At 41.9% G+C, this 9,955-nt stretch overlaps 1 protein-coding gene across 1 annotated transcript in view; it reads right to left on the reverse strand.

The window, feature by feature from the left end:
- The window catches only part of LOC147685139 (uncharacterized), a 371,142-nt gene extending 363,133 nt beyond the window's left edge, over window positions 1–8,009 (reverse strand). Inside the window, exon 1 of the mRNA XM_086941061.1 lies at window positions 6,935–8,009. Within this exon, the coding sequence (XP_086797187.1) occupies window positions 6,935–7,612 (678 nt within the window). The 5' untranslated portion in view covers window positions 7,613–8,009. The remainder of the gene's footprint in view (window positions 1–6,934) is intronic.
- Between the last annotated feature and the right edge of the window lie 1,946 nt (window positions 8,010–9,955).

A 9,955-nucleotide genomic window follows, 5' to 3' on the forward strand; every position in this document is an offset into this window, starting at 1 on the left:
TTAGCCATGTTGTAGAGCAGCACAGCTGCTATGAAGCATTGCTAAAAATTAGGAAAAAAGCACAAGGACGCGGCCAGCGCTGGCTAAGTCACTGCACCTTTTTTTTTTCTTAAGGCGGGTGGGTGTAGGCAAAACGGACAACTGGAGGAAGGAGGGAGTGAGCGGGCAACACACACAAGATGGAACGGACAAAAAGTTGGCAAAAAAAAAAAGAGGGGAAGGGGACAAGGCTCGGCCAGCACTTCCAGAGTAATAGCGTTTTAATTTCTTATGGCAGGGGTGGGTGGAGACAACAGTGGGTGGAGAGGTGGTAGGACAGAAGTAACATGGACAACGAAGAAGGAACACAGATAACAAGGGTAGGTGGGAGGGGAAGAAGCAACAGACAACACAGCGGTGGGAAGGGAAGAAGCAACAGCGTGATGGGGAGCAGAAACATGGACAGCATTAGGAGGCAACATGGACAAGGAGGACAGGTAAAAAGAAATAATAAGGACGACAGTGAAAAATAAATAAAACCAGTACCTCAATCACAGCCCAAGCGACCGAAGGAAATCAATTAAGATGAAGCAATCAGTACTTGATCAAGTCTTGGTCTTAGGCAAGACCTAAATATTCGATCATTAGAAAAAAATAAGTCTAAGCAGAACTCATGCTGTATGCATGGGAGATTGTGAATTTTAAAGCTCTAACACAAAGAATTATTAATTAACCATAGTTTTCCAAAGTGCAATGGCAAGGAAGTATACAGATAACTTTAGACACATTGAATATATGTAAACAATTGGATTATTTGGGATCAGTAACTACCCACCTCAAGGAATATTCACACCCCTGTCAGAGTGAACCCTCAATGTCACTAATTTAACCTGAGCTCAACTCCCTGGTAACTATGACACAGAGCAAACCGGCTTAACCTAGGGTAGTGGGTAAAGTATTTATGCAGCACCAAAACAGTAATAAAGTCAAAATACAAAACAATAAAAACCCCATACCGAACCAGAAAAATATTTTTTATATGTATTTAAACATAATTACCTAAGCGCAATTTGATGCAGACCGAGAAAGCGCATGTCGGGTACACTAAGTTCAGCCTTATCAAAAAGAGTTGACCTCCTGACTTTCGTTTGGAGTACACATCTAACACATCCAAAGCCTCTCCAGGACCTAAGGGGATGCATGGAAAGGCTCACAGGGTGTGAGGTTGAGGTCCAGGTTCAGTTGCATGAAACTCCCTTTGTTTTTAATTGGGTCCCTGTAGCTTTAATAGGATGTCAGCCTTATGTCCCTTGGAGTACACTTCGCCATCACTGGTAAAGGTGAGCAGGTCCAGACCGTCAAGGCTCCTCTCAGGTCGCAGGCAGCAGGTTCAGTCCTCTTCTAATCTTTTGCAGATGCCAGAGTGTTCTGAAGTGGATGGATGAAAATGTTACATTTATGCCTAGCACAGGCTAATGTATGGGAAACACTGTGAGGCATGTGTGGGAAGTGTGTTATGGTTATCCTCGAGTACTCACATATCCAACACAAAAAAATCGATTTTGAGGCTACCACTGCACCCCCAAAAAACCTAGAGACCCATGTTTGGTAGAAAAAAAGTAGGGTTTTTGAGCAATCAGGCAACAGATACACAAGAATGGTTCTGACCTTCACGTTGACCTACCTTTCCAGCGCACCACCAATGTTGTATGGAAACCCCCAAGAGAGATGTCGGTGGAACAAAGCAGGTCTTTCAGTAACCAGACAACAGATACACAAAAATTATATTGGTATTCACTCCTCTACCATTCAAGTGAGCCCCAAAGTGTTTTATGTAAACCCGATGGACCTATCAAGCAGGCTGACATGCATGCAGGATTTGACACTGCAATGTCAAAATGGGTACCACAGACCCCATCCCCTTTCTATTGAGCACAAATAGGTCATACCTTCTCATTCAGGTCAACCACAATGACCTATGTTGTAGCTCCTGAGAGGAATTTCAAACCTTGTTCACATATTCAAATGCTTATTACTGGCTGGGAGAATTTGGCGAGAAAATGCAAATTAGCCTCCACGAACTCCAGCCAGGAAAAATTTAACTTTCTAAAAGTTAACTTTCCTTAATATTTATGAAAAAAAAAAACTGCACCATTATTTCATGACTATTAAAAATTGTTGCCAATGATTTTTCTAGCTCGAGATATAATATTAGCAGAGCCATTGGAATGTGATTCTGCGGCTGGCCTTTTTTCACTTAATTTCTCATTCGTCATCTGCTGCATAATCTGCTTATGTGAATAATAAAAAAAATTATTTCTAGCTCAAACGAGTCAAAAATTACTTTTAAAAAGTGGCCACATTTTCACATGCAGTTGAAGGCCATAAGCAAAGGTTAACTAGTCATCTTTCATTTGCTTATTTCTATATTTAGTTCTTATCTGACACTAATGAGGTAAATTCCTTTACCAGGCAGTATTACCATGTATAAATATGACATAATAATTAATGCGATCGAAAAATTGCATTATGACACATTATTTAGTCAACCCTGCCGCATATTTTGGTGCTCCCCGGTCGCATAATTTAACAGGCCCAGAGTATTAGGATTTTAATGTGTACTCTGATTTTCTACATACAACCTAGGCCTGTCACAATGAATAATAGCGTTTGGGTGCTAGTTACTGTAAGGGTACGTTAAGATAACATTTCTACATACCCTACTTTTAAATGCCATGCACCCTGCCATGTGCACTACAATCCAAGATAGGGGCGATTTATTCACATTTAAAAAGGATGGTTTTGACATATCGAAAAGGTTTATTCTGACAGTGTTTAAACAGCCATAGTCAGGCTAAAATGGTAGGCCTGATGGGATATTTGACAACTCTATTGTCCTTTCTTTAGTCTAGACAGTCACTGTAGTGGATGGAGTAACAGGTGCTGCATCCCACTAGTGACATTTAACCAAAAGTCTGTGGGCACATTGTGTACCATATACTAGGAACATATAGGCAAGTTAAATATCCCAATTAGGAATTTGACAATTCAACCATGTTTAAAAGGGGGAGCACCTGCACTTTACTACTGGTTAGTGGGGTTGAAGCACATAGAGCCAAATGCCAGCATAAATACAAGTTACAGCAAAAGGTGGAAAATACAAAATAACCACACAGAAAAAGCAGATTTCCTACACTGGCCATCATTAAATGTGTACTCATCCCCTTATTTAAGTAGCTTCTTGTGACAAATATTTCTTCATGACTTGCTGCATCATAGTCGGCAGAGATGGTGGTGACAAAGCCAGGAGGGTGGGGAAAAACAATTTGGGGGGAGGGGGGGGGGAGCAATAATGAAGGCTAGCAATTATGTGAGTGGGATGGGGCACACAGAAGAGCAGGATGGGAGGGGCGGGAGAATTCCTGCAAGCACAAGCACACTTATGTAGTGCTGCAACTAAAATAAAATAACTTGAAAGCGTGAGCAGTGGAACCACACCGGTGACAGGCTCAAGGAGACGGACAAATAAACGAAGAAGTGAAGCCGACACTCCCTGACCAAAAAAGAAGCAAGGAAAAAAGAATGAAAAATTAAGCCAACCAATGGTAAGCAATAGGCAGGCGTCATGCCCCAAATAACTAAACAAAATGCCTTGCAAGCAACAGCGCATGTGGGGTCTCAGGCTAGATCTAACAACAGTGATTCTCAATAGATGGACTATTACTGCAATGGTTCTTGGTATCACAGGGTTTTGTAAGAAATATACTCATGATTGAAACATAATTTTCAATGTTGCAAAATATGCAGAAATGGTTGCAAAATGGAAATTACTGTATAATGGCTTGACTGACTGACATATTAGTAAAGACTAACTAACACCACCAAGTTATGTGGCTCATTTGAAACATCCTGAAAACAGCGATGTCTAAAACGGCATGAAGAAAATTGACACACATATTAACAGGACTGGAATCACTACGGTGCCATAGTAAAGAGGCTTAAATTACACTCAAGTATCACAATTTAAGCCGTATTGTTACATTTTAATTGGTAAATAAAAAGACAATAGAGCAAAAAGGAAACCTGTAAATGAATGAGTATTGGAAACAAGGCTTTAAAATTGATGCATTTTGGCATGCAGTTTAGTAATAGGTACTATGTCACAGCTGGCAGGAAAATGTTTGAAAGTGGTAAACAATGAATAATGGGTGGTATCTCGGTACATACCTTGATCATTCAATAACCGTCTCATAAACTAAAAACTTTACATGACAATGTACACTGAACCAATATGCAGGTTGAGAAATGCAGGGAAAGATAAAAAGATAAACTACTAGCCTTCAATGAGCGTTCCACTCTCAAATGGGCTGATAAATAAGTTACTGATGTTCGCACTGCCCATAGAGTTTAGGCTTAGTTTGATTGCAATAGTTCATTGGCCACAACAGACTGCTCCAGAAGCGAGCACTATTAAGACAGCCAGAGAGGTTTCTGTTAATGCAGTAAAAGAAGAAAGTCCAACCAAAACAAACTGGACAAAACCCAACCATTGTAAGCAAAACAAGGTGGAAGATGCTGTTGCCAATTGCATTCAAAATTATTCTGACAACGCCTCTGAGATCAAGGGGGTCACTTGTGATCAGAGGGTGCTTACTCATGGCACTGCAGATGCATTCACGCTAACAGCAAAAAGAGGGGGTGGTGTAGAATGGGACAGGTATGTGCAAGATAAGTTGTCCAACATGAGAACTTCTCCTTGCAGCTGGTTCCAATTATATCACTGGAGACTGGTTAGCTAAATAGCACCAAGTTACATGAGCAACATACTGTAAATGCAGTTTTCCACTCCCTCCTCTACAGGAGTTTCCTTCCCACTAGGACAGCCAAGAAGGAGCAGAGTGCTCCAAGCACACCTTAATCACAGTAGATCAAACAGGCCAAATAGGTGATCAATTTCAAACCTACTCCAGGTCTTATCAAAACTGTCAGAATCAGATTTGAAGATTTCAGATTTATTTTTCTCTCAAGAAAAATTGATGCATTCACCATTTTCAATCAGGGGGTAATCCACAATGTCACTGACCCTACCTCTATAGCTCTAGGTGCCATATCTGAGCAGAAGACTTTCCTGCTCACTGCTGTTAGTCTTTTTAAGAGTGTGTTCTACAATATGCTAAGCATCAAATGGTGAGGAAAAAAGACGCATATATAAATAATCAACAGATTAAAATAACAACTGAGGTATCTGTACATTGGAAGTTTGATGGTTACTTTTCTAGTGGCAAGAGTAATGACTCCGAATTCAACAACCAAGAGCTTACAACTTAATGGTAAAAATGTTGATGTTATTTCATAATGTGATTAATAGTGAGAAAGAATATGGATTTAAAAGTTTGTTCTCAGTGCAACATACTAGTTTGTGAGGTGGTGAAGTGCAATTAGGAACTCCAACCTGGCACTTATGGCAGAATTACCAAGATGTGGTCATGATATAGAGTTTTTAGCTTGGAAGTTTGCAAAAGATTTGATTTATGAAGTTTAGATAAGCAACAATGTGGTTATAGAAGGAACAGAATGCCCCGAAACCATAAGTAAGATCAACAAGTTTGACGGCAGTGTTTGTTGACTTAAATGGAGGTAAATATACAGCATTTAAAATTCAATATAATTATACTCATTTAATATGTAACTGATATTTTATTCTTCATTCTAAGCGAATAAAAAATACAATCTGTATTGTGTATGAGCATTGTGAAATGGACATACAAATGTAACTTAAGACTGCGGAGTAAATACAATTTTTAAAATAAAGTATATTTAGTGTATATACTTCAAAATGAATAGTGTTTCATAATGGCTAATAGGTGGTTATAATAATTAGATTACAGAATACTAGTAATCCTCGTCAGTATAAATTGCTACGGGTGGTATGAAAAAGTATATTAAAAAACTGCTGAACACATCAGTAAGAACGTTTCCTACAAATGGGACAATACGTACAAGACAGGCACAATCTTATTTTGTCACTGCATGACGAAGCAATGTTTATCACTAAACACACACTATCAGGTCTCAATTTTGTTGGGAAGATATACATTTGATAAAACAAAAAAGACACAAAACAAATAAAATTTAAGATGAAGAAATATGCAGTAATTGTCATGAATTCTTGAAACTGAGAATGTGCCTGCCTAAACACACCAGAGAATAATTATTTTGTTTAATCTTAATAAGTGCTGATGCGCCTACGATAATGAAAGCTAAAGACAGGGTAATCAATATAGATCACACTGAAAAACATGTCTGCATTCTCAGTTAAAATGACAAATATTAGAAATTAAAGCTAGTAATCTCATGAATTGGTGATAAAGAGACTACGTTATCATTTTGTACTTAGGTTTTCTTCATCAACAATGTTATCTTACATCACAGAATGTATGCAGTTAAATAATGACAGAGCCACGTGTAGTGAAAGGAGTAGGTGGCTGCACTGTGCACACTGGTGCACAGTGAGCATACTCAACTCTGGCTTTGCTACTACATATGGGCCTTTTCCCTCTTGTGATGCAAAAGGCTCTTAAAGCCCAACATTAGTTTGATAGTGTGCACCCAATACTCCACATATGCCCTCTACATATTGCACATACTGTGTCAAAACGTCTTCCCACTTCACACAGCAAACGGTTGGCGTGGTTAGGTACGGTATGCTTTAGGAAGTGTATTCGGCACTTTGAATACATTATATATTCCCGCCATATGGCCGCAGAAAAAAGTGGGCTAGCCTTTTCTCGAAAAGGTATGTATCGTGAATCAAAACCGCGTCTCGACTCTGAAACTACTGCAGAGTTGTGTGGAGGAAGTCCAACCCTAGGTAGGGATTGATGGGCAGGTACAAGGTAATCACTAGGTGCTGCACAACATGCCTCTGCCAAGTTACACCCAGCACGACACTTACCAGCGCCTCCTCCGTCTCGTGTGAACTTCCGCTCTCATCGCAGCTCTCAACTGGAGTGGCCACCTCTTCCCTGGCACTGCGCTCGAGCGCCCTGTGTTTCAACCACGGTGGTTTATAATCCGTGAACGGGCTAACGCGGTAGACGTCCTCCAACCGCCCCTGGGTGATCTCACAGATGCGGGCGATCTCCAGGGCGCGGTTCAAGCAGAGCTGCGGCCCCTCGTTGATCATTTTGTGTCGCACCTCCTGGAGGTAAACGCCGCACACAAGCCGGTCCCGAATCATCTCCTCTGTGTTTACAAAACAGCAGTCCCGGGCCAGCAGGCTCATCTCCGCCACGAACTGCTCCAGCGGTTCGCCAGGGATCTGTCGCCGCTCGTAGAACTTTGTGCGGGCATAGATGGGGTTCTCCTTCACTTTCACCCACTCGTCGAAGCGAGAGTAGTAGGCGTCCAGCCTGCTGCGGTCCTCGGCGGGAATGTCTGCCCAGCTGTTGAAGATGTCACGTCCCTTCTCGCCCACCCATATGAGCAGGTAGCAGCACTTCTCGTCCTCTTTCGTGGCGCGCAGGGGCCCCTGGAACACGAGTTCAGCATGATGCTTGAACTTCCTCCACTCCTCGGACAGCGCCGGGCTGTCCCAATTCATCCTGGGCAGTTGCCCCCTTGGAAAATCCATTGCTTGTGCTGCACCCTGCTCTGTAGCTATTTGAAGTCCGGTGCCAGATTTGCAGGGGGGGGGCCCTAGCCAATCGAGGCAGGGGGTGCTTGTTGAGAGAAACAAGGTGCTTAGGTCCCAAAGGGACCAATGGCTGTAGAGGAAGGACTAGAAAAATGGGGAGGTACGTTCCCGCGAACCCTTTGAATCGGGGTTTTGAGCGCAGCGCCCCAATCCACTCTAAACTCCCGCGCGGGAGTAGAGTGCAGGGGGACAGAAAAGGTGGGGGTAATCCGACCTTCCCGTTCCCCCTTTCAACCCGGAGGCTGGAACAGCAAAATACCAACTCGCCGCCTTCACTGCAGCACTTGGGAAATGAGGTAAGGCCTCACTCGGAGAGATGAGCCGGCAATGGGCTAGAGCGGCATACACACTCGAGGCAATGTATGAGCAACAAACAGAGCGCCGCCTCGTGGCTCCCAGAGAGTGCCAAATGCAGCACGATGAAAATACCCTTGTGGATACCATAGTCTCCTAGACAGCGGGGGCTACATACGGAACGCGGCTGGCGCCTGCGTGATGGCCATAGAGTCTCTCAAACCCAGTTCGGCTAGAACGTCTATCGAGACAGCAATGTGCCATACACAATAGTGCTAATAACGGCTTCCTGCCGCTGGCTGCACATGGGAGCGTTGCCAAAGCGTGCTTCACAATACATCTATATTTGTTTGTAGTTTACCAATGCGATATTTATATACCTTAGATTGAAAGAAAGGGCACCAGATCAACTACACGTTTTCTGATATTCTGTAACAGTTTTGAGAATGATTTGAAGACGGGAGGCTCCATTATGCATTCTCTTTTCCTTCTTCATTTGTACTGCACGTTTAAAGAAAATAGTATGATTCCCACCATCCTGCATTCTCAAGCAGGAAGCATTACATTCAAAAGAAAATTCCCAGTATTTAAATGGGATATTTTTCTTGCTCCTTGCGAGTTAAGTTTCTGTTGAGTCTGTGTGAGTTTACAATCGATTCTGCTATTTTGTGCTTAGACTGTGGTAATATTGTTTACAGTGCTTCGGGTTGACTGGGATTACAATGTATCTAGTTTTCAGAGCCCGTGGCATCTCCTTAGGCAAGTAGTATCTTTGGTTAACAAGGATGGACAATGCAATAGGTCTCACCTTTGATTAAGTGTTTTGCTAATCGTTTTGTATAGCAGAGTAAATGGCTTTAACTTAATGAAAGGCAAGACCTATTGCATTTTTAATGCTTGTTAATGATTTGCAGGGACTCCAGCCATGGTTTACCAGAGTGGGGAAGGGCATGCACGGAGGCAAACAACACTTCAGCCACACATTCAAGCAAAAGCATACGCTTCACAAATCAAATGGTAGACAACGGCGGCTGCTATATTCTGTCCAATCAACCTTTTGTGGGTGAGGGAAGCACACCTGCCGGTAGTCTGCATTCCATCACTGAAGGCCGCCACCTTCTGTGGTGGGAGGCATATTTGTTGATTTTTTTTCCTCTTGTTTTATAAAGCGCGAACTCGACCCGAATATATGATCACCAGTTACATTACACAAGGAAACCTTCATTTTTTATTTTTTAAGCATGGATAGGTGAATCAACTTGCCCAAAATCACAGGATGTTGAGCCGACGCAGATATTCCAAGCTGGTTCCCCAGTTCAAAGGTCAGCAGTTCTGGCGTTAGTCCACATGATTTGGAAGTGAAGCGTGTTTTCTCCATACTGTGCATGTATCGAGCCCACACATCTTTTTCTGGTACATTAAGGAACAATGACCGTAATGCCCAATGTCCCTCTGAGCACTCAACTACAATTACAAAATTGTGTAACCAATTCAATACATATGTCTGCAAATAACTCAGCAGACCACAACATTCGACAGTTCCAAGTAGAGTTCAAGAAATTAGTGTCTCTTAATTGTCCTCAAGGTTTATTCCAAAGTTCCATGTAATTTGCAGAATTCCAAAACTTCTTCAATACATCATAACAGTGAGGTCAATACTGTTGCCAACACGTGTTTCGTCATGTGTTATTTTCACACATTGACTTCCTCAGGGCTGTAATAAGAATATACAAAGCCCACCATTACAATCTTTCAAATCATAAACTTGTCTGGAGAGATAGACATAGTCCCTTCCACCATAGAAAAATATCCTTGTGTGCCGCATACATGTAGGCGTAGTACAAGAGAAACATAAGAGTGGATATATCACACCCAAAGAACCAAAGGTAATAAACCAAATCTAAAAAAATCAGTGACTACCTTATAACCCAATAACACTGAACAGAAGTATCAGATAATCAGCTGAAGAAATATTCAATCCTCTCC

The sequence above is a fragment of the Lissotriton vulgaris genome, chromosome 10 (assembly GCF_964263255.1).
Source record: "Lissotriton vulgaris chromosome 10, aLisVul1.2, whole genome shotgun sequence".
Classification (NCBI taxonomy): domain Eukaryota; kingdom Metazoa; phylum Chordata; class Amphibia; order Caudata; family Salamandridae; genus Lissotriton; species Lissotriton vulgaris.